Source organism: Lepisosteus oculatus, chromosome 25, assembly GCF_040954835.1.
Source record: "Lepisosteus oculatus isolate fLepOcu1 chromosome 25, fLepOcu1.hap2, whole genome shotgun sequence".
Lineage (NCBI taxonomy): Eukaryota > Metazoa > Chordata > Actinopteri > Semionotiformes > Lepisosteidae > Lepisosteus > Lepisosteus oculatus.
The window spans coordinates 942,884-967,115 of NC_090720.1; the positions used below are offsets into that span (position 1 = coordinate 942,884).

The 24,232-nt window shown below is 52.0% G+C and overlaps 1 protein-coding gene across 14 annotated transcripts in view; it reads right to left on the minus strand.

The window, feature by feature from the left end:
• agrn (agrin) overlaps positions 1 to 24,232 on the minus strand; it is a 165,370-nt gene that overhangs the window by 119,989 nt on the left and 21,149 nt on the right. For 4 of the 14 annotated variants that reach the window (XM_069183847.1, XM_069183845.1, XM_069183846.1 and 1 more), the window contains exon 1: positions 4,388 to 4,415. The exons of the other annotated variants lie outside the window; for them this stretch is intronic. In XM_069183847.1, coding sequence (XP_069039948.1) covers positions 4,388 to 4,400 — 13 coding nt within the window. In that variant the 5' untranslated portion in view covers positions 4,401 to 4,415. Of the gene's footprint in view, positions 1 to 4,387; positions 4,416 to 24,232 lie in introns of those variants that run through there. 14 annotated transcript variants of the gene reach the window in all.

Here is a 24,232-nt window from a genome sequence, read left to right on the forward strand (position 1 = left end):
CCTGAACCTGCAGACGCCACATTTTCCAGCTGCCCATCCAGCCCCTCGTGAAGCTGTTTTACGACAGCTCTTACATGAGCAGAGCTCGACCCTAACGCGATTTAAAGGACGGGGTGAAATCTGAATCCGGCGACAGCGCAGGCAATTAAACGCGTTCGGGACAGAGTTTCCAGCAGCTGGTTTCCCCTCGTCCGAGGGCAGAGGCCTGTCAAGAGCAGCTCTGCTCAGCTTGGGAACAGCTCAAACCACGGAGATTCAGCAGGTGGATCTCAGGATCCCAGCCTGAGTGGAACCAGAGAGGCTACTTGAACTCCAGACAAACACACACTTGAACCCATTCCCACGGGGCTCTGCAGCTTACAAACCCCGAGACGGAACAGGCCGCTCTGCGACGGGAGCCTTACGGACTCCCCATCGTGTCCCTGCTCTGCCACCGCCCTGCAGAGGGAGGGCCCAGGTCTGCAGCATCTCCGCCGCTTCAGACCTCAGCTTCACTCAAAGCGCTTTTCTGTGCTGCAGAAAAAGCCCCACTGTGCCCCACAGGCCTTTCGGGGAAAGAATGCAGGGCAGGTCAGCACAGGCCTGCCCACTGTGGAGGAGCACTGCCTCTCGCTTCACAGAGCAGGCTCCAGCCTGCGCGCCCCAGACACACACATCGCACACACATCACATCACACACACATCACACACACATCACACAACACACACTCATCGCACACAACGCATATACATCGCACACAACACACACATTGCACACGACACACACAACACACACACATCACACAACACACACTCATCACACACATACACAACACACACTCATCGCACACATACATCACACACAACGCATATACATCGCACACAACACACACATCACACACACACATCACACACAACGCATACACATTGCACACAACACACACACATCGCACACGACACATACACATCACACATGTGCAACGTCTTCCAATTCCCAGACCCAGAGCCTCTCCTTGCGTCTCAGAACAAGGAGGGACTTTTCTGCAGACACACAGGGGACAGTGCAGTACGTCATCACGGCGCTGATACCTAGCAGGCTCACTTTACACCGTGTGCGGAGGCAGGGACTGCCAGCGGTTATCAGCTCCACAAGAAGCCTTACTGTGATCCAGCCCATGCCTGCATTTCAGGCACAGACCCGGCCGGGCAGCGATCGGATCAGGTTCCCCGGGCCGCTGTCAGACGATACAGGGAGAGGTGTCACGAGTCCCAGCGTGTCGGTAAAAGAGCTTTAATTGTTTATGAGAGCCTGACTGACACACACACACACACACACACACACACACAGCTGGGTGAGACAGACACACAAATTCACACCTCTGGCTCGATTCGCCCGAAGGTGACACAGCCCCTTGCCTGGCACAACATCCTCCTGGTCCGGAGGAACGACTTCTGCGAGATTCCAACAGACCCGGCGTCAACACCAGACATGAGTATTTTAATCATTATTACAAATAAATCTCTTTGTGTCTCGTCCAGCTCATACGACACCACAGCCCAGGAGAATCAAGGTACCAGTCAGTGCATGAGGAATCCCAGCATGGAGCTGCAGTGCTGACCAGGGGACCAGAAAGCCCAGGTGTCTTCCCTGACCCAGACCCCCACTGCAGGCCAATTCACTCAGCTGCTGCCATGACGAATCTACGCTCGGGAATCCGCACCAGAGAATACAGGCGAGCTTGACCAGCGAGCAGCTTTCAGATCGGAATGAAAAGCTTTCTCTCTTTATCTTGCATATTGTTTGGACATATAATACTGGACAGACCAAAGCGATGTGCCTGTTTTTGTTCAGTTCACTTCAGAGCACTCTGAGACATCCTTTGCACATCAAATGCAAAATACAGATTAAAAACAACAGGAATATTTTTTTAAAGATTTTTTAAGAGAGATTGGCACCTGTATGTTCTTCATAATTTATCCATCTTTTCCATCTTTAGTGTTTAACTCGATTGCGGATGAAACAAATCATCACGTTGTTTAAGAACGGACAATACTGATCCTGGAGTTTGAACCTATACAGCACAACGAGTTAGTCTGCCAAGGGCAGAGAGCAAAGACTCAGTCTGAAAAGGACATTGAAAGGGTCACAAACAAGCCCTGTGAAGGGACCGCGTGTTTAGAGTTTTGTTTAGAAAAACAACTCAGTTCTCAAGATCTTAATTATGCATCAGTGTTCAACACATAAAAAAATAAATCAAAATATTTGGGCTTTGATTCTTGCAGGAGACTTGGATTATTAGCCATTTATTTTCCATAGAACAAAAGGATTCTAAATTATTCGCACTTTTAAAAAAATCACTGGAGGAAACATATTCAGATATATATTAATTTAATTTGTTTCCCCGGCTCCGGAAGAGCACAGCAGGGCCGCTAACAGTTAAAACGTCTTCCAACCCCGAATAAATCCGATTACGCGTCACAAAGAGAGCGCTGTTCCAGCCTGAAGCAGGGCTCCACTAGCCCTCCGCCCCTGGGGGGGACACAGGCTCAGTCCTGCTGGCTGGCTCCCCAGGGCAGGGAGGACAGGGATGGCCAGGACAGAGACAGAGACAGACAGAGAAGACCAGGGCAGGACCTCCGAGGACCCGGCTGGGGGTGGCGGGAGTTTGTTCAAGGGACAGGGACCCCGTGGTGCTCATCGCCACAGGAGCCACCCGCAGCGAGAGGGCAGTAAACACAAGCCCACCCCAGCCTTCCACTGGCTTTCCAGCTCTGCGGCGGCCTTCAGACCTTCCAGGGGGAACACCACTCTGAAACAGTGGGTGCTCCCTTATTTTTTCGAATAAAACAGTTCGGTTTTTCTTCTTAAAGTCAAAGCCATGCTGACCTGTGGCCGATTTTCTACAGGTCACGAGCCACGTCAGTCTCCTCCCCAGCAAACTCACACCCCTGGGTCCCAGATTACATTTACAGCTCCTGGCTTCAGTCATTAAACACTGCAGCTCGAAGACAAATGCTGGCAGATGTATCTTAGGCATATCCACTGGAACAGCCTAACGACGTTTGGCTGGAATTAACGAGATCAATACAGATGGCTCGATAAAAAAAAAACATTCTTCATAAATTAAACTGACATGTTCCAGAAACGGGGAGCCAGCCCAGTTATCTGCATCTGTAAATACACTTGTGAATCACTGGCTTTGGGACTGCACTGGGGCAATAAGACAGAACAATTACAAAGCTGAAAGGCCGGTCTCCCTGTGTCTTTAGCCTGTTCGGGAGAGGGTTATAAACCTCAGTTATGAACCTCTCCTCACAGCCTCTGCTTGGCCTGACAGCTGTGGCAGCACCAAGAGCTTGGTGGGATGGGACTTCTCCCACCGTTGGGCACAAACAGAGCAGATGAATGAGTCCCCTGCACTTCTGCGAGCTTGAAGGAGATTCGAGATCCCCTCCTTCTACACAGCACCACAATAAATATTGAATGGGTCTCTTTCAGGCTCCCTGCAGCGCCCAGCGTAAGTGTTCTTGTGCAGACCGGTCGCACCTCTCTCCATTTGAACAGCAACGAGCCCGCCGACGATGAAACAAGAGCACACAAAGCCACACCAGACCAGTTTCAAAACACTTCACAGCCTCCTGGTGTCTCTACGAAAATCGGCAGCAGTCACCGGTGTTAAAATAACCCATTTGAGAAGCGCAGGTAAAGAGGACATCTGCGGCAGGCAGGGAACTACACTGCGCCATGCTCTCACCACTGTTCATACATGTGCGTGCAGGAAGGAAAGCGTGTGTGTGTGTGTCTGTCTGTGCATGCCAGTGTGTGTGTGCGCAAGGAAGGCGGGTGACTCCAGCCCAGCCACACGCTCAAAGGAAGGGAGTCATGGAGGAAGCTATTTTGCAGGGAACTGGAAACAGTGTAAAGGAAAGTTCTAAGCCCATTTGGACTCCTCAGGCACTTTACTGACTCGAAGCAGCCTGTGTGGATTTCTGTCCGACCGTGCATGTGATCCCGGTAGCGAACCTGCAGTAGTACTAGAATTAAAAGATCAGCCTGAGCAAATCCAACGCCAGGAGACTAGAAGGACGAAGACGAGGCGCTTGGCGGAGCATGGGTCCTTCTGAAACACTGGAGCGGTATCTTCACGCTGCCCAAGGCCATGCCTTTACTATCAATCAGCCGTACTGCACTGTGACACAGCACACCCTCCTCTCCTTCCCCGTGCCTCTGCCCTGCTGCCCAGGAGCGCCCTGAATCTCGCCTGCTGCTCCCCACACTCTGAGCAGCCCACAGCCCCAGCCTGCACCAGCAGGCACCAGCAGGCACCAGCAGGAGAATGGCTGATGGTGTCTTAATAATGCAAGCTGCTCTTATCACGTGTACATAATTTAAAAATGGGGGTCTTACCTGGTAACAGCATATTCCCAGCATAGTCCCAGTACGCAGGGCGAGACAGCACATGAAAGAGAGAGAGGGAAAGACTCTTGTTAGTGGCAGCGAGCAGCTCCACACAAAGTGCTCCTGCTTCACTGTTTGCAACCAGCAATGCAGCAAGGCAGGCAACACCATATACAATGATGTAGGTCACACGCAGCACACTGCTTTCTGTGATGCACACAAGTGCACATTTAGACACAGGAGAGAGGACAGTTGTGGCCTCTGGTATGTGGTAACCAGTCACCACAGCTCACACCTGTCAGCAGAATCACCTGTCGCCTGAAAGCTCTCAAGGTTGTGGCCAGACACCTGTGCGACCTGTGAGCACCACGGCACCTCCTGTTTCCAGCCATCAGTGCACCACCAGCTGAATTAACTTCCAGCTGAAAATGGATACCGTTCTATCAAACGTGTTGCTTTGCTCACTGATTCAGATTTCCTTTTGAAAAGGTATGGTGACGTGATAATCTAAAAACCAGACATCCAGGTTTGTCACAGCGCTAACTGTCATCACTTTGGCTTTCACTGAAGTACAGAGTAAATGACTTACAAACGTAAAGACACAACAGTCTCAGGCGTCTGACCCTGAAAAGCAGGATAAACTGTTGTCATGCAGTGCTCTTCAGCAAAAGGAGTTAAACTACAAAAGTCAGCCCTCCTGTGACACCTGAGACAGGAGAAGCCATGAAGGGCAAAGTGCTCTTCTGTTATCTCTCATACCTTGTGTCTTAGATGCCCACCTTATCTGCACTAAAAAAAGGCTTGTAGTCAAAATAACCCTAAGTCACCTGTGCAGATATGGATCTCAAGTCTCCTCATGTTCTTTGTCCTGCGCTCGGGTTTGCAGAACCTATCTGATCCCCATCACAGCCCTCGCTGGAGGAGAGGAGCCTGACGCAGGCCGCAGTGCTGCTCAGCTCTTGCTACAGTACTAACGCTGCCACAGAATCCAGAACACCAGGGTTTGTCCACACAGGCAGAGCACGACCCTGTGATTACAGAATTTCTCAGACTGCTTCAGTCCCTTTCAGCAGCTGGTGTACTCATAATCACGCGATTCTTAAATCTAACGTTTGCCTTGAACCATGTTAAAAAAACAGAATGGTGCTCAAGTTTAAAGCAGAAATTCCCAATGAAGTTCACTATTTCTGCAGCTTTGCCATGTTAACCATCCCTAAGACTACACTGTTGCTTTGCTTTGCTATGACTTAACATCTCACCCTTCGCTGCACTGCAGGAAATCTTTTCAGAATCGTGCTCCAGACTTTCAGATAAAGCATGAGACAGGGATCCCCCAGCTCAAGCAAAAGGAGCTAATATAGTGTTTCAGGAACGGTTTTAGCCAGTTGAAACGACTTAACAGAATAACTCACAGTTTTAAAGTAATTTACCAGGTTGCGCCTCCTTTGCAGCGCTCAGAGTGAAACCCTACCCTGCTGTTCAGAATACAATTGCCTTTGTTGTGTCAAAGTGCAGACGCAGCCATTCCCTCCAATGAAGGCAAGCTGACGGGCTGGTCGAGATGCTCCACGTCTGCGCACGTGGGAGGCAGCCCACAGAGAGGCTCTGTCCGGTACGTCCATTCACAGAGTGAAATGCGCAGCCTTGACTTTAATGCACTGAAAGTAATGAAGTTACTCGGCAATCCTCATTACGAGTGAGCACTGCACTCAAATTTTTATTGCCATTCAGCAACAGGGACCGCCAGAATGCTAAGGGCATTGTATTGATTGCACTTAAAGTAATAAGTACAGAAAATCTAAAAACACTTTAATTTGTTTTCAGGGCAATGCGCTCCCATCTCTTGCTGGCAGCCACAACTGTACACGCTTTATCAAACTGAGGCCTAATGAGAAGTGACTGGCTAAGGCACAGAAAAGGACCTCAACATTTTCATTCCCTTTGCAGGGAGCGAAGAGGATCCAGAGATGACGAGGTTTGTTTCTCGTGTTTCTCTGCCTCCCCGGGACCATGTCAGTCAGTACTGCAGCCGAATTGTAGACGAGATGTGTATCAGATGCTTGTGGAACAGATGACTGTCAGCAGGTACTGTGTGCACATCAGTGTGTTAAAAGGGAAAGATCTTGTCTTCATTGCCTGAGGCAGAGAGGGTTTTAATGTCACCCACCCCAGATCTTCGTTAGGAGGGAGGAGAAACAGGGAAGTGTAGTGATCCCTGAGCGAACGACAACAGAAAGGAACATTCTGCCTGGAACTGCAGACAGTTTCCTTGTCGAGCACTCAGGCTCCTGTGACTCATGGCTGACAGGAAAGGTTTTAACTCCTGAAGAAACGTTTCACTGGAGTCTGGATGGAGGGATGAAGCCAGAATGTTCCTCAGAAGGAACATATCCCTGAGCTGCTGGGTACTGCCTCAATTTTCATAGTTAAATCTGCCTTTTCCCCCTATGAGCTGTTAACACCAATACCGCTCCTCCTCTTTTGGCTGGTGGGGAAAAGGCCCCAGAGCTCCAGACAGAAGAATTCAGTCTCGGCACCTGAGCCGTAGCTCCCGCGGGTCCAGCTGTTTTCAGTGCGCAGCGATAATTCCCTCCAGATGTGACCTGTCATCAAGGTGCTCAGGCAGGTCGCTATCCTGCTCTGGTGCAGTGAGTCCACCACGTTCTAGACCTTAGATCGTAATTAGTTTGGTTATTTGAACAATCAACGTCTCATTTGCCATGAGATGAGGTCAACCATTCGATTAAGCTCAGCTGCTAAAAACATCGAAATGCACATGCTTATCTGTTTCCATTTAAGAAAACCCAAAGTTCTCAGCGAAAAAATATAATATTAAACGCAAAAGGGCTTCCTCTAGATAGCCTGCTTGAACTACTTAAATTCATAATATTCATCATTTTGAATTACGTCCTATTGAAGGTTTGACATAAAGTTGATCATTTTTTAGGATGTGTAACGAAACAGGTTTAATCAAGACCCGTCTGAGCTAGTGAAGGTTTCCCCTGTTCTCCAACCAAATCACAACAACAGTTATAAGGCGCCTATTTTAAATGGCATGCCTAAACAAAATTCAAGAGAATCTCGTTTTTTTTTGTATTCAGCTAAATTACATTCAATATAATATCCAATTTCGATTCCGCTTTCACAAACACAGTTGCATAGCGATTAAAAAAGTGCCAAGGCTGCTCTCGAAAGCTGTGCTTGTTTAGCCAGCACCCGGGAGAAGGGGCTCTGAATGAAATGAGAGCCCACGGGACACATTCATCAAACCCACCGCAAGAAAAACGAAAAAAGCAACATGAAAGTAATTACTAGAGTAGGAAAAAAGGGAAGCACTTCTAAATCATAGCCTCGGTGTTGTCTTATTTAAAAAAAATAAATTTCAGGTCTGGAAGGTGTAATTACCTGACTGAGTCACAAGTGTTTTTACAACTACGTCCCACTCACAGCGCTTGTAGCCAGGAGGCCTTTTTAATGACAAGTGCAGTGGTGTGCAAGAAGCCTCAAAACCCCGGGAAGCCCTGCATCACGGACAGTGTGTAACTCGCACCAAGCGCAGCTCACGAAATCAACACCCCCCAGCCTCCCGTGAGGTCCCACGTGTTGGAAAAGTGCTCAGTCTTCACGATCTCAATGTCTCTCATTTAAACCATGGCTTCTTCAAACCACGAGACCACGAGATTCTTTTACAAAAGGGCTTAATCGCACACATTGTGACAATGGAAACAAAATATCCCCCCCCCACACACACACATGCTTTGCTACGAAATCCACTGGCTCCAAGCCACCCACAGTCCAGAGTGGGTGAGGGTGAGGCAGACAGGCTCTCTGTGTGGTTCAACGAGGGCTACAGTTACATCTCCAAGATCATCCCCGAGCGAGTGACGCTGATCTGATGGCTGCTGGAAGGGCCTGAACTCCAGATAGATGTCTCTCACGGCAACTATCACAGTACAGATACTCAAGCACAGCCAGAAAAGGTTCACCCTTGGTGCGCTCTCTCTCTCATGTGCGGACACACACGCCGACGCAGTTCAGTCTAGTTCCAATCATGGCAAAACAAGTCTTTGAACATGAAGGGGTGTCAAAATTTGGCGTTTAACTCGACCGGCTGAGGAAATCGGGGCTCAAAACTGTCACAACCCTCCGCGCTCATAAGGAATGAGCCAGGGAGGCAGCTGCGATAGTGCTGTTGGGGTGGAGGGAGGGGAAAGAGGAGCCCAGAGCTGTGGGCAGCCGGAGAGTATTTGAACGTAGGAGAGCGGATGTGCAGGATTAGAATTTGACCTCTTCCTGACCTTGTTAAATAACACCCTTTATTATTCCAGACTCCTCTCAAATGAAACTACACACAGGGTAAGAATAGAGTAGAAACAAACAACTTTGACACCGTCACTTTAAAAGAAGAAGCTATTTGCTTTTTTAAAAACAAGTCATCTACACTGCGGGGACCCGCCCACGACTACAATCAGGAGCTCCCGTCAGGAGTGGGTCCAGTGCCTTTGTAAAGCAGTACAGTTATTCAGGCAGAATTCATGGCTACTGTCAGGCTACCGCCGTATGCAAACTGCTGCTTGGTTTGGAAAGTCATCTCTTGGAAGAAGGCAGATCGGCAAAGCAGCAGCAGTAGAGACTGCCAGGGAGAGACCTTTATCCACGCGGTTCAAGGCTTGTCCAGGACATGTCTGGGACGTGTTCCCGGACATGTCTTCCTTCCTCGCAGCACTGCGCCCCGCTGCCCTGTTAACCAGCCCCGACGAGGGAACTACACGAGCTGCACAGCGCGGGCATCTGCATTCTGCAGCCAGCTAGGGCTCGCTGTCCGTTTCCAGGGATGCAGTTGGCTATTCAGGCAGTCCCTGAGAAAACCGAGCTGGATTTAATGAGTGCGTTCTTTCCCCGACTGCCCTCTGACATCCCCTCCCCCTCAGCAAAGGGGAGAACGGCAAAGAGGCTTGATAATCAGGGCCATGTGACCCACACTACTGTAGGTTTAGCCCATCGCGCGGGGGGCCCCTTGTCATAGGTCACCCCTTAGGCAGCAGATCACATAGACCGCTTTGCAGGTCTGCAGGTCAGTAGGAGGCGCTCTTCATAGACCTCAGTCAGCTGACCAGGGACAAGGTACTATAGGTGGCGCCATTCTTCAGACATGTTAAACAGAGACCTTGACCCCTTGACACAGACACTTGGGTCCACTCTGGGCCTGCACGTACTGACTTCCACCCTGTTCCCCCTTAATTCAACCTCTTCTGGTCTGCTGCGTACACTGCCTGCCCCCATGAGGGGATCCCCCTACAGGATCCTCTGGGGTCTCGCTATTAATTTATGTTGTCAATCCGAAGGAAGCGCAAAGGACTTCACCGAACACACACCCGACGAAGAGGTAAACAACCCCCTGTCTTTGGACACCTGTGACTTCAGTCAAAAGAGCTGTGCTGGAGTGGCGGAGCTTGGTGGCTCATTGGGTCAGGGCTTCCTGTGGCCCCTCTTGTCAGTGACTTCAGATAAGGGCGAGAGGCCAGCGATGCCCGACACGTCATCGTCTTGCCGAGTCATTCTGCGACAGCAGCTCCTGCCCGCTGCTCACTCAGAGTGCTGCAGCGACGTCATCGCAGCCTCCCCTGTGGGAGACGTCAGCGCGCACCTCGACGCCAGGGGGATACGCCTGGACGCAGCTGACCGCGGCCGCGCACTCAGAAAGGCCTGAACTGCGTTATTTATCTTATTTCCGGGCTCTTGTTCCCACTGCCACTGCACGGAGCCGCTGATCTCCACCAGCTCTTCTCCCTGCTCGTCTTCTGTAGCCCCATCTGAGACGTCCAACACAGAGAGGAAGACAGCAGAAAGGCTTCCACTTTGAGCTTTGAGCTTTAGGCTGAAGGGCCTAACAGAGAGGAACAAGTCTTGCCCCTGCCCTGTGCTGGTTTCTACCATGAAGCCCACTGAGGTGGGGATCCATGAAAGACACTATAAAATAGACATGCTTCAGTCTTGAACCATTGTCAGGTATTACTGAGAATATACTATAAAAAGAGCGAGCTCCAGTTCTGCCCTGCACTGACCACTTTCTACATCTTCTCTGGAATTCAGAAACAAACCCAGAAGCCATTAAGGCACTGCAACACAATATCTGTGTCCCCAATGACTTTTTTTGTGTCCTGCCAGCAGAGGATTGTCTGGAGTAGAAAGATCTTTATCATTTTGGGGTAATTTGGAACAAAACAAAATGAGTCACGGATGAGCCATCGACTTCCGGCATCGTTTGATATCATTACTTTCTGCCGTTTCAGAACATAAATGGAACAGCCAGCGCAGGGCTTGTACAGAAAGGAAGGAGTCACTGGAAACAAAATCTGTTCTGCAAAAACAAAATAAACAGCCGTGTAACTGATCTTCTGCCCACGGTGTCTAACAGCGCAGATGGCCTGCACCAATTTGTGAGCTAGCGAGAATGCAAGCTGCTACTTTGTGTTATCTTAAATGTAAACAGATGGAGTCAGAAAAACCTCCGTGCTTCGCAATGTTTGTGTAATCCCCAGATCCCTCAGCTTCACTGCAGCCTGGCGGGCTCTCCCAGGGCCAGAGTCCATGGCTGAAAGGCCTGCCTCACACATCAGCCCAGGCTCGATACTCCCCTGCCTCCTCCTCCCCCAGGATCTCTCCCGGGTGGCAGAGATTTACAGGTGGGGCAGGAAGAGGGTATGCCAGCATGCCGCAGGATCAGCTGGTGGACGAAGTACACAGGCTTTACTGCTTCTCTGGGTAAACAGCCCACTCAAGTGTGTTATAACAAAAAGGGTTTCAACAGCACATGGAGGCTGTAAAAGGGGGTTGACACTTAGGAGAGTCTGTAGAAGCCAGACCTTGGTTCTGGTCTAGAGGGCGCACTCCTTTCGCTAAGAGGCACCTTGTGAAAACACTTACGCACCACGGCCACCCTGTACCACTGGGAACAAAATGACTAAGCGATTCTCGCTTCCCGGGAAATTAAACTCACTCCTGCTCAGGTGAAACTGAACACGCATTTTGTTTTACAAATGAATACACATAACGGAGACCAGAAGAAAAAAAAACACTACTGCAGAAAAATACACGTGTGTGAGTTCTGAAACACTGGGTTCTAACACTTCACCGGGATCAGATTACTTCCCAAAAGCGAGAAGAGCAACAGAGGACACAACCGTGAGGAACTACACCCTCCTCACCAGCACATACATCCACACAGGACGGACATCTGGCCCGTTTGGTATGGATTAGTTGATCCCATGATCTTAACCAGCTAATTCATAAAGGACGTCAGGGTATCAGGGCTTCAACAACAGGGCTGACCAGCCTCTTCTACAATCCCACTACCCCTTGCATTGGAGAACTGCTTCCTGTTTTGGCTTTAAACCTCCCCTGGTGTTTTCACTGGTTTGTTTCACTGCTCATTCTGAAGAACTCAGCCAGGCTGACCTTGCCGGTGCCTTTGAGGACTGTGAACACTTATATCAGGTCGAAGGAGTTCAAGTAGGGAGCTGCGTCAGCATGCGCAGGCTGCAAAGGAACAAGTACAGGTTTATCCCCTGATGAAAAGAGAAGAAAATAAATACATCGTTTCGGCTGTGGAGCCTTCTTCTTGAAGAAGCCTTCTTCTCTTTTCAGCAGGAATTAACCTTCACTTGTTCACTTGTATCAGGTCCCCTGTACACCTGTAATCTTCTCTTTCCAGGACTAAAACGGTTCGGTTGCTTCAGCCTTCCCCTTAAACCGGCTCTGAATTTCCAAGAAACAGACGGAAACTGAGTGAAAGCCGTCCGGGAGCCGAAAGCCAGCTGCCGTTAGCAAGAGAACGCAGGCGGCAAAGGACTCCCTGCACCGCCCTGTCCTGCTCTCGCCTCGTCACGCTGGGCAAAGATCTCCTGCCGGGAATCCTTCACTCCTGATTAAACAAGCACGGAACTGAGGGAGGGAGGGGGGCTGCGCTCCCAGAAATCAGAGAGGGGCAAGCCGCCCCCCCCCCCACACACACGTACAGCAGGGAATTCTAATCCCCTCTCCCCACTTTCCCCAGAGCCGCCCCTCAGCCTCCGCAGCTCCGCGAGATGATGCTCCGCCTCCCCGGAACCACGCAGGGCCCAGGCCTGGGACGGGTCCAGTTGCTGTATGAAAAGCCTGGCTGCTAAATAAACTCCAGCTGGCCGCCTGGAAGCCTTCGAGTCTCTCCGAGCGAAAGTGCTGGGCTGCAGAGCGGCCGAGGCCACGGACACAGCGTTCAATCCGCAGGAATCCTGTTCTGGACTCAGCAGTTACAAGACAATGCTGTGCAGTCTCTCTCTTTCTACTTAATCCCTCCCGGTTCAGGGACAGCTGGAGAAAAAGACTACATTGTAATCAAATATTTTCCTTAAACAATGATCGCCTAAGTTATTTGCAATCTCCTCCCCCCCTGTTCTCACTGTGGGGAAATTCCAGGAGGTTCAGTGTGAAATACAGCTCCCGTCTATTTATCTTTCAGGAGCTGTTAAGTAAACTTGACTAATCATTTTATTTTTCTTTTAATGCAGCGTGACACACAGCTTTCTAAACACAGCTGCCCACTGCGCACTGCTTTCCCTGCAGTTTCCTTCCTCAGCTCAACTCTGCACCACCTTAAAACGCCCCGAGACCCCTCGAGGAGAGACTGTTAGGACACTCGGTCGAGCGGGGGTTTTCCACAGCTCTGCCCAGCCCCGACCACAGGGGGGCAAAGAGGGCTGGAGCACCAGAGCCGCCCGCGGACCCCGAGAGCAGACGAGGAGACGGTGTTCTCTCGGGGCGCCACGGCCCAAGCCCGAGTCAGCCCGGTCCGAGGCAGGTTGGCCGGGAGTCACGCCGAGGCTTGCTCTGTTCACACCAAGGCCGCCCCCGCAGCCAGACGCGTTAGGAGCGGTTTCCCTTTCATTCCCCTCTCCCTTTGATCAGGCCCAGACAGGAGCAGAGCCAGGTCCTGACCCCAATGGCGGAGAGCAGATAAGATGCCATTAGCTCCTCGCTGCTTCCTTGAGGATACGGGGCTCCTGTTTCCACATCCGTCCCCAGCGCTGCTGTCAAAACCCCATTGAGAGGCTGAGCAGCATTCCTGCGGGGGAGGGGCAGGGACGGGGGAGGGGCGGCCAGTCCTCACTCCTCTCCTGGGCGTCTGACCCTGATCACCAGGCCCGTACGTCCGAAGGGAAGCCGGGATTGGGGCGGAAGAGCTTTTCCCACAGGCCAACCCGTCTCGGATTTTACTGGATATCTCAATTTCCTCAGCTCTCCGGGGTCCCCGTCCCCCAGTGCCACAGACACGCAGTGTGCGTCCCAGGTCTTGAAATGAGCTCCGTGACTGTGATGCTTTAACACGAAGGCGCAGCACGATGCTGAGACCCATCTTTTACTCGAACAACCATCAGCGCACTAATGCAGTTTTGGGAGGGGAGGGGTTCAAACTCAGGACTGCTTTGCACAAATAGCTGGTAACGTTCTGACCCGTTTCAAGGTGGTATTTTAATTAGATTTCTGTTGTCTGCAAACACTCTCGGAACAATCACTGTTTGATAGTCCTGATGCTGATGACAATAGCTCACCTGGTCAATGACAGGGGGGTAATTACCTGCTGCGACTTTCCTCTCCCCTCCCGTGAAAGTCACCTCTTCTCACAACAAAAGGCAAATTACTGTCGGTCGTGTACCAGGCTGTCACACAGGGGCTGGCCTGCCCCGGCAGCCCCTCCCCACGGCCCGACTTCTCCAGCAGAGCCCCAGAATCGCAGGCCGCCTGTGCAGGGGGATCCCCAGTCTCCCTGAGTTTGAGGGGTGTATCTGCCAGAGCGCATGAAAGGCCCTTACAGATACAGAGATCATTTCATTAGCCGGAGAGGGGCATAATGCCAACAAAATGTGCTGATGCAAGCAAGCCTTCCATCCAATATTGCACTTACACACACTTCAGAGGGACTCGTGGAGTCGCAACAAGGTCCACAGGACAAGCTGCGGAGGACGGGTGTTCCCAAGAGGAACGGCTTCCTGCTTGATTCGATCTGCTGGGCCGAGCGGGACCGATCGGACCCCGCCTGCCCGCGTTCGGCGTTCGTTCGGTGCCGAGTGGCGAGAGAGCAGCGAGCGCAGCTGGCGCCCTGTCTCCCCGGCTCTGCAGCACGACGCGCCAGGAGGTCGGACCGCAAAGGTGACCCAAACGCGCAGGAAAGAGGGCCGCAGAGGGGCCGTCCCCCCGGGGCCACTGGCCGACACGGCTGCAATCAGCACAGGTCATCGACGGCACTTCACACCGCGAGACACACGCACGCCCGCACACACCATCCATCAGCACAAAGAGGCTGGCCAGGAAAGGGCTGAAGGTGGCAGCCGGATTGAGTTGGCTCAGGCAAATCAAACTTCCATGTAATTACTGAGCGGCATCAATCACGGAGATGATACTGTACAGTAACTGCCCCCGGGCTGGGATCCCTGCTGCAGGCAGAGTGTCCCGGCGGCTGGGCAGGGGGAAATGGTGTGGGGGGGTCTCTGGGGTAACACAGGCCAGGACAGAGCCACTCATTCCAGAAGCAGTTTTTCAGAAGCTCCCAGGCATTTTCTCTGAGAATCCCGACTCATCCGTAACGGAGCCTTCTATGATTAAACAGGGATACAGACAAGGGTGAACTGAAGCAAAAGAAGAAATCAACAACTAAGAACAGTCTCGTTATTTCTCTCTTCAACTGTAAATCATTGCTAATACTTAATAATATTAGCATAACACTCTCTCGTCCTATGTTAATGAATGCATATGGAAACAATTAAGTATTTTAAATTGACAGCTTAGGGAAATTTTCATTTGCTATAATCTCATTAGTCCCAGCAATGCTGTGAAGATCACAGAGTCCTACAGCTATGGAGACTTGCAGGAGGCCTTACAGTTAGGTGTAGGTTTCCCATCCTGATCCTGAGAAAATGCAGGATGCTAGATTACATGTTTTCTACAGCAGCTACATGAAAAATACGTTCTGGGGATATTTTAATTTTTAGTCTTTTTTTCATGGAGATTTTTTACAAAGCAGTTTTGTCACGATATCCGAATGGAGGATTGCACAATACTCTGCCCTTCCGATGTTAAAAAGAACTGCAGTCGCGTTAGGGTTTTCATTCCTGACGCAGAGCGTCTGGAAAAACTGGAAACTGCCCCCGTAATCCAGTGATTTTTCATTTCCGTCAGACAAGGTCACGGCCATTAGCAATGTCAAGAGGATAAAACAATGATTTCCTCTCATAAGAAGTCTCGTCTCACAAGAACAGGCAGGCAAAAAAAACACTTCTGCCTGAACACTAAATCCACATTTTCTGAGTCGCATCCACGCTCAACTGGCAGGGCACGCGGACGGCATCCACAACAGTACCGTTCGCTTCTCATGCACTACAACTGGGACGGAGCTGACCAAGCAGGCGCGTGTCTCCCCCAGACGGGACTGCGCGGTACCTCCGGTCTGGCCGAGCCAGCGCCGCAGAGACGCACTTTCCAAACGCGCTCTCACCTGACGTCTGCTTCATCACCTTCCTGCACCGGCAGGAGCGAGAACAACCAAAACAAGCAGAGAGAAAACCCAGGTCAACCCCCAGCAGTCCCCTGCCGTGAAGGAGAAGCTGAAGGCAGGAGGATGGGGAATCTGGGGACCTGCGGGAGCTGGAGCTCCGTGCAGACTCAGGGTTCCGAACGGTCCACCCGTCGGTATACGGAGTGCCCTGGGAGAACCGCGGAAGGATCGGGGGTCTCGGGCCTCTGTCGGCCTACTCGCAGCTCACGCCAAGGACAGGCAGGTCTCCTGGGGGGGCGTGACTGAGGACAGCTTCGGGGAGGGACCGCCTCAGCTTCTTCGTTTTCCTCGTACAGGTGTGGCTGAGGGAGGGTGCCAACGGGAGGGGATGATGCCAGTCTCCTGGAGCCCAGGTGCCCAGCCCAGCGGGGCACCTGGTGCCAGAGCAAGTCTGAAAGGATGGGCTTATTAACCAGGAGCTGGGAAAAGCAGGGACTTGACACACTGACACACCGTATCACACTGAGGGCACCCCAGAAACCTGCACCCCCAGTTTTCCCCCTGGGACCTGATGCCGACCCCCCACTTCACAGACGTGGCTGGACAGCAGACAGACGGATGGACTGAACTTGAAGGAAAACTGAAAAAAAATCGAAAATCGAAAACCTGTTCAAAACCCTCTTAAATGTAACTAGCGCTGTATTAAAATAACAACCAGACCTTTTTCATTAAAAAAAAACAAGTTAAAGGATTTTATAACCACATCCTCCTAATTTAATTATTCTAAAAGGGCAAAAGAGTAAAAGCCACCAGATGTTGAGGACTGTTTTTATTTGCCAAAAAAAAGGCCGACATAACAGGCAACACACTTTGCCCATTAGGAACACAGGCAGAGCAATCTGTTCTTCATTACACACAGCTAACCCCACGGCACTGCGCCTGCTCTGGAGACACACCAGCAACAGCTGGAAAAGGCCCAGCCGCACGGAGGCTGACGACAAGCAGAGACGGCCCAGCGTTCCGACGGAGTCGCCCGGGCGGTGCTTTCCCTCAGCCGCGTCCCTCGTCATCCTCCCGGCGCGCAATCGCACACGCCGAGCCGGAGCCAGCCTCCTCCGAGCGGAGGCTCATAACACACGCCCACCCCCCCCCCCCCCGCCGCGAGGCGGGTCGATCCGAGATCTCCGTCGCAACCGGCTGCCAAGCGTCACAGCCACGGAGGGGAGGCGCACAGTTCCCAAGACCATGGGGTTCAACCGGTGAGCTCTGACCAAAGTCAGGTGCTTCAGAGCATTTCCCTCTGTGAAACATTCAGGCTAAGAATCCCTGTTTCCCTGCGTCGTGCATGCAGGCTCAAGACCCCCAGCTCAGACATGTCAGAACACGGCTGCTGTGATATACCGCAGTCCTTCATCGATCCACTCGTCAGTTTTCTTATTTCAAAGACATGCTGCACCAACAAGCTGGTGTCCTGAGCTTCACATACCTGTTCCGCTCCCTGCTCAGCAGAACATTCAACTTTGTGCCTCAGGCCAGGCCATGAAGTTTAACCCTGGGTGCACTCAAAAGACAGCTAGAAGATCTCAGCACACACTGGTTCTCAGTGGTTCCTACAGTGGTGGGAGACCTGCTGTGTCTTCTCTCCTCCAGAGCCCTGAAGCCTGAAGCCCCGCCCCCTTTCCTACAGGCTCCTCCCAGAGAGCGAGGTCACCAGCGTCAACCTCCCACTTCCTGAAACGGCACGGGCGCGAGTCGCTCCCTTCACGGGCCAAAACACACCGGCAGCCTGGGTGGGCGCGTGTCATCGCCAGTAAAACGGGGTCCACTTTCTTGGCATTCCAAAACAAAATAACAATTCTGAAAACATTTCACCATAATAGCAAAGCTCAGCTCAGGCTCCGCGCGTCCGTCCATTAGCTGCTTACATTGGGCCACATGTGCTTCATGTCACCTGCACAGTGCCTGGCTGCGACACCAGGGGACAGCCTTAGCCTCTGTGATCACACAGCAACTTTGTTTACCTGACGGGCTGTGATCTCACTACTGCTGTCCTGGAAATGCATTAGGAATCACTGCCAGCGCACCTGTGCAAGGCCTGCTGCTTGTTTCCAGCACAGTGGCTCTGCTACTCTCCTCTTAGTCAAATACCAGGTCTCCTCAGAGCCTTGAAAACCAGGGGGGAGCTCAATCAACAAAGCTGTTACTCATTCACTCTTCAGAATGCAGCAGTGGCTCTGGGATTCCTGTGAATCAGTACCAGTGCATCTTAATGAGGGCAGCCTAGTCCAGCTCCAGCCTCACTGACGGGGGACCAGACCAGCACTCCGGAGAGGCGACTAACTGACCGGTCATCACTGAATCACCTGGCACAAATACAAGGCGCCTACTAAAACAGTGTCTTTTTTACCCACAGTGCTTCCTCAAGCTAGCTGGTGCCGTACGGACTGCAGACCCTGCTGTTGCACCTTAAACGAGGTGCCTGACTCCAGCTGCTCGGCCCACCCAGATGTATCAGCGGGGGCCAGTATTGCTGGGGGGGGGTCCCTGTGACAGACCAGTGTTCCATATCTGGGGGGGGCAGGAGGGGATGTTCTCTACTTTGATTTACGGTCCGGGAACTGGGGCGAGTTCTGGCCCAGTGAGCCCGTGCGGCTCCGATATGGAATTCACCTTCTTTTTCTACCCAATGCCGTAAGAATAACAACAGCAGCCTTGACGTTAGACGGCGTTGAGAGTCCTGCGCCATTCTGCTGCGTCTGATTTCTACAGAATCGACACGCTGGCCTCTCACACCAGCTCACAGCTGGGCTGGTCAGTGCCCCCCCCCCCAGAGAGCGAGACAGCTTTCCCACGCACCCCGGGGCTGTGTGAAATGTCCGGGGGGGGCCACGAAGTTCGGACCGCGAACAAAACACAAACACCGGAGAAGGGCTCCGGCGCTGCGGCCAGGCTCCAGGCTCTCTTCCTCACCCACGAATCGGAGCACTCGGGAAGACGAAGGCTCTCGGGAGCCACGCCGGCCGGGAAGCACAGCTCTCCCTTATTGGCCTCGCACGCCCTCTTGCTCAATCCATCCCGCTCCGGGGCACAAGGTTCCTTTTGTTTCCTGGCTGCAGGTAGTGGAGCAGGTAGGGAGGACGGGGGGGGAGAGACTGTTCTCCCTCACAACTCTTCTGTTTCGTGCCTTTGAACACCTGTGTCCACACCCAGCCATTTTCACTAAGCTCTCCACAATCGCAGGTGCCCACAGAGGGGGAAAAAGACGACAAGCAGCACAGACCCCCCACCCACCCACCCACAGACTCAGACACACACCCAGCAGCACTCGCCTGAGCTGCTGTTTGAAGTTCAAAGAGCACTTCAGTCCCATTAGCAGAGCAAGGGGTTTAAAGCACTCCCGTGCTGTAAAAACACTCTCTCACAATTCTCATTCAGCCAAGGAGGTTCAATTCTCATTGCAGGTTTTTTTTGTGTGGTGTTTTTACTGTTTAAAAATGCACTAGAGCATTAAAACACTTTACGTCAAGAGTGCGGTAGGAGCCCAGAAACCCCTGAGAAGAGTCAGCTACACCAGAACGCAGGGGCTGATGGGACTGGCTGTGCTCCTAGCCCAGGGGTCCTTGCCTTATATTTGACAATAAAACAGCGGGGAGACACTGCAGCTCAAAACCCCTGCTCTTTCTCTGTGAACCGGGAGTGGGGGAGTCACTTATTCCCAGTACACAACAGGCTGCTTCTCTTCTCCCAAACAAATGCGAAGCTTTCTTTTCTTCATCCCTTTCATCGTGAAAAGAGCAGGAGCACAGACCGGCCTTCCCCTAAAAGCACAGTAATGGCCGAAAGCTGCAGGCTCACGCCTGCGAATTTCCACAGGCCACGCTGCAGCCCAACTGCGCTGCCCCACTGCCAGGCGACCTGCACAATCCGACAGCTTTTTAAATGTGCAGAAGTGTAACAGGGGGAACTCTAGAACCTGGCATTTCCTGGAGTTCATTAATACAGGAAGTAATTGAAAGTTTTCCAATTCCTGTCAGGGGAGAGAGTGCAGAGCTTACAAAGCAATCGCTTTGCATGACTTGTGCTAACTTAGCAAACAAACTTATCTCTGTCACAATACATCACACCACCGTACAGCTTGAGAACTGGAGCCCCTGTTATAAATTCCCTATATTTCTCTTTTGAAGGCCAGGGAAATTGGCCATTAATTAGAAATGGCTTGAATGTTTCAGAGAGAAGGAAAGCAGACGGTTCAAAACAAGGGGACAACAGAGGTTCGCCAGGGTGCCACCTGTCAACCAATTCCACGAGATTCCCGAGCTCGGCAAATCACAGATCTAGATGGAGCTGCAGAGGATGAGATGGAAATTTGGAAGGAAGAAGGCGACACAAATTACTACAAGGACACAAGCAAAGAAGTGCACCTTATCAGAGTGCAATGAGTGTAAAAGCAGAATAAACTGCTGCACAGCTCGCGAGGAACCACGCTGAAGCATCTTTAAATCAAATGCAAGACAGGACCCACCGGCGCCACCTTATTTATATCCCTCTGATCATAAAGCAGAATAAACATCATGTTTCTGGTAAAAATATGATGAATCCTGGACTGGAATCAAGAATGAAACACGAACTAGGGGACAAAGGTGGAAAGCAAGGCAAAGCGCACTTCAGAGCAAGAAGTGTGAGAGGGTGGGACAAGTGGCCCAGCCATGTTGTTCAGGCTGACACCCCGACGTCTTTCAAGAAATGGATGGATGAGACACTGGGATCCACTGAGATCTAAAAGCCCAGTGTTTTCAGGGGGGGGCACGTCTCTAAGCCCTATGAGGTGCAGTATTCACTCTCAGGGGCCACAGCACGCGGGCAGGGCAGAAAGCTCACCCTCGGAGAGCGACAGGAGCTGATGGAGTGAGGGGTGGTTCCGAACAGGTCTGCCGCGCTGCTGAACAGCGGCCTGGCTGAGGGACACAGGGAGCGGAGCGAAGTGCGAGGTCACCTGGCGGCGGCAGCTCCGGAGTTTCCACCCCCCCCAGCCTGGCCACCCTGTCACACCGCGACAGACCCCCGGCTGCCCCGCGCCGGAGAGGGCAGGACCGCAGGGTGTGCTGCCGAGGCTCTTCTCAAATCCTGGCTGGGAAAAACATCTCTTTCAGCACGAGCAGCCTGTTTTGGAAAGGCCTTGCTGGCAGGTATGTGTTTGTGCTCAGAGCTGACATTAATGCCACAACCCCACGGGGGCACCCTAGAGCAGAGGAGTGGCAGGGCAGGGAGACTGAGGGAGCGTGGGTTATGGGTCCCGGGTCTGGGTCTGGGAAAGCCTGAACTGCATGAAAGTATGGAGTGGCAGGCAGGCCCCGCTGGCTCTTATTAAGAGCTCTCCGCAGGTGCGTCATGTCAGATAGATTCATTCCAGATGATTCCGATGAATCGCTTTTGTTACATAAACCAAACCAGGCTTCTCCTGGGAATCTGGTATTTGCTTAATGTGAACCTGCCAGAGTCGGCTTTTTTTTTGGGGGGGGGGGGGGCTCCTATTCCTCTCCCCCGTTCTCTCAAGGGCTCTCGTTCGCACCTCGCAGGCCACTGGTGTCAGAAATGAACAGGAGCCCCTTCTCCGAGAGCAGCACACGTTTCAGCAGGAGGCCTCAAGGCTATTCACTGCCACTGCAGCGCGTTCATGCTGCCGGAGCTGCTAGCGAGTGATCTATTATCCGCCCGTTTGATGAGTTCACTCCCAACTGGGGCGGCCGGCAGCCCGGGCAGAAAAATGCGTCCCTTTTAAAATGATTCCCTGTGCTCCGTTTGTCTCCCCGGGATTTTCGCAATAATCAAATTACTGCAGACGGATGCGAGCCGTCACACAAAGAGCCCGGGTCGCTGCGAATCCGCTGTGCTTGGGAGAAAAAAAAATCGATTCAATTAAACGGAAATAATAAGGAAGGGAGGTGGGGGGGAGGTGGGATCGCGAATGGAAGCCGACACTGAGGACTCAGAATGCTTTCCGATGGCCGCTTTTCCTACGATACTGTGTGCGGGGGCCGTCTCAGGCTGATTTTCAGAGCCTGGCTCTGATTGTCCCCAAACAGAAAACGAGCAGGCAGGCGCGCTCTCAGCTAGAACCCCCGCCACCTGTGCCATGCTTTGAAGAGTGGCAGACTCACCTGCAGGGATTTCAAAGGCGGCACCTGCGCGGGGTCCCTCTCATCTACAGGACCTCAAAGGCGGGCCCTGCGTCAGCAGGCACACTGCTGGAGAGGACTGAGCCCTTTATCAAAGGCCCTTGTGAAGGAATTTAACAATCCTGTCAGGTGCTGCCATGCCAACAGGGCCTGTAATTTAAGTGGCACAGGGGCAGCAGATACCGCCCTGCCAGCGTATTAAAAGCTGCATGCCTACGGCCTGGGCCTTCAATCCAGTCCCGCAGCAACAGCAGCGTGTGTAGCATTCGAATCCGTCTGCAGTTCTCAGATTTTACTTGTGTGACTTCTGATTTTATGGTCACTCGTGTATTATCTTTTCCTACATTTTTTAGACGTCACACGGAAATCCCCGAGAAACATTTCAGAGTAAATCTGGGAGGAAGCTCAATGTAGCCTGCGCACCACTGATAATGTCCCCCAGGTCACTTCCTGTCAGTGCTGATAACCGCCTTAAACTCATTCTGCAACGACAAGATCTTGGAAAGAGCAGCTCAACGATTTGGACACTTTCGTTCTCAGACACACGAAAACGAAATTCAGTTTGGGTTTAGATATTGGAAATGCCAATAGCCCTGCAGGCCTGGACTCCCGCTAAAAATCCATTTCAGTCAACAGGACCCCAGTCAGTCACAGAACGGAGACAAACTGCAGGTGACTGAGCCTCTGCCATTAAACTCACCAAACTGCGGAATGATCCGCACATGTCTACAACAGAGACTCTTTTTTAAGTCAGACTTTTGCGGAGAAAGGGTCAGTCTGAGAGAAGCAGACTTTGGGGAAAAAACTAAAAGGCCTATGCCTTGCTGCCCTGCTAAGAACAGGAATCCTTTCCAAAATGCCATTCTGCCCTGTGCCCTGTTTTTTTCGGGACGGGTCTGGTTTGCTGCAAACCTTGTTAGGAATAAGCAACTTCCTGGTGATGGCTGCATGAATTAAGTTCAGGTAAGTTCCTTATATGCAGAAATTGTCCTTCTGTGAGTCCCTGAAGATCACCACAGTCCTGCTGGTCTGTGCTGAGGGAGTCTCAGCATGACAGGATAGGAAATAAGCTGCCATGTGCTCCAATTTGTGATGGATTACAGTACACCGTTATCTGCGGCTCCAGATGTTACACCTCTGCCTCACAGCTGGTTTTTATTAGGAGAAATCACTTAGCCCCAGCGCTCCTCACTGGAGCCAGACACCGCAAACGAACAAAGAGGGCTGTTTGTCTTCGTCTTGTTTCGTCTCCCTCGGCAGGCCGAAGAGGGATGTCACGGCAAATTTACGGCTTTTGTTAACTTTTCCGCTGGGAAATTTGTGGGAAAACACGTTGCCGGATGACAACAACAACAGGCTTGCCTAGCAACTTCCCCTGCGGCCCCGCCCGAGGCCCGGCCTGTGGTTCCGTGGTTTTCCGCTACCAGGGCCAGAGGAAGCCACGACAACCGAGTAGCGTCGTCTCCCTCTGCCGAATCTGAGCTTCCACTGGACAAGGTGTGAAGGGGCAGGGAAGGAATTCACAGCATGGGCCAAAACTGCACTTCCACATTTCCACATTTCCGTGAGAATTTTCTTCTTTATCAACGGCCTGCACCCTTGCGGCCCCTGACGCAAACAGGGCAGATTTCCATCCCGGCTCCACCGCGGCGAGCCGCGTCTGAGGGCTGGAGTCCGCTGTCCAACAGCAGTGCCCAGAGTGAGCACCCACACGAGACTGACCCTCCAGACCCCTCTCCGCTCGGCAGGCCGCCCCCCCACAGCAGGCATGTCCTCGAATGTCAGCCCGCCCAGCCCCCACCGAACCCCGAGACCCCCGCAGCCCGGCCCCCGACCCCACACTGCTCAGTCCAAGCGTCTTCTCAAGACCCTCAGAAGGGTTTGGTTCACCTTACGTGAGGCTGATGAACTGAACAAGAAGGTTTTGGAGACACAAAACAGCGCTTTTGCAGCCATGAAGAACGCAGGGAGCACACGTCAGCGAGACCACAGGAGCTGCAGAGAGAAAACCACAGCTCGGCAGAACTGAAATCTTCACATTTCGACGCTTGGCTGTGCACAACCGAGCACAGCCTTTTCACCACAGACGGACGACAGGTCACAAGGAGATTGGTCAATATTTCTCATGGACAAAACAAACATGTTTCA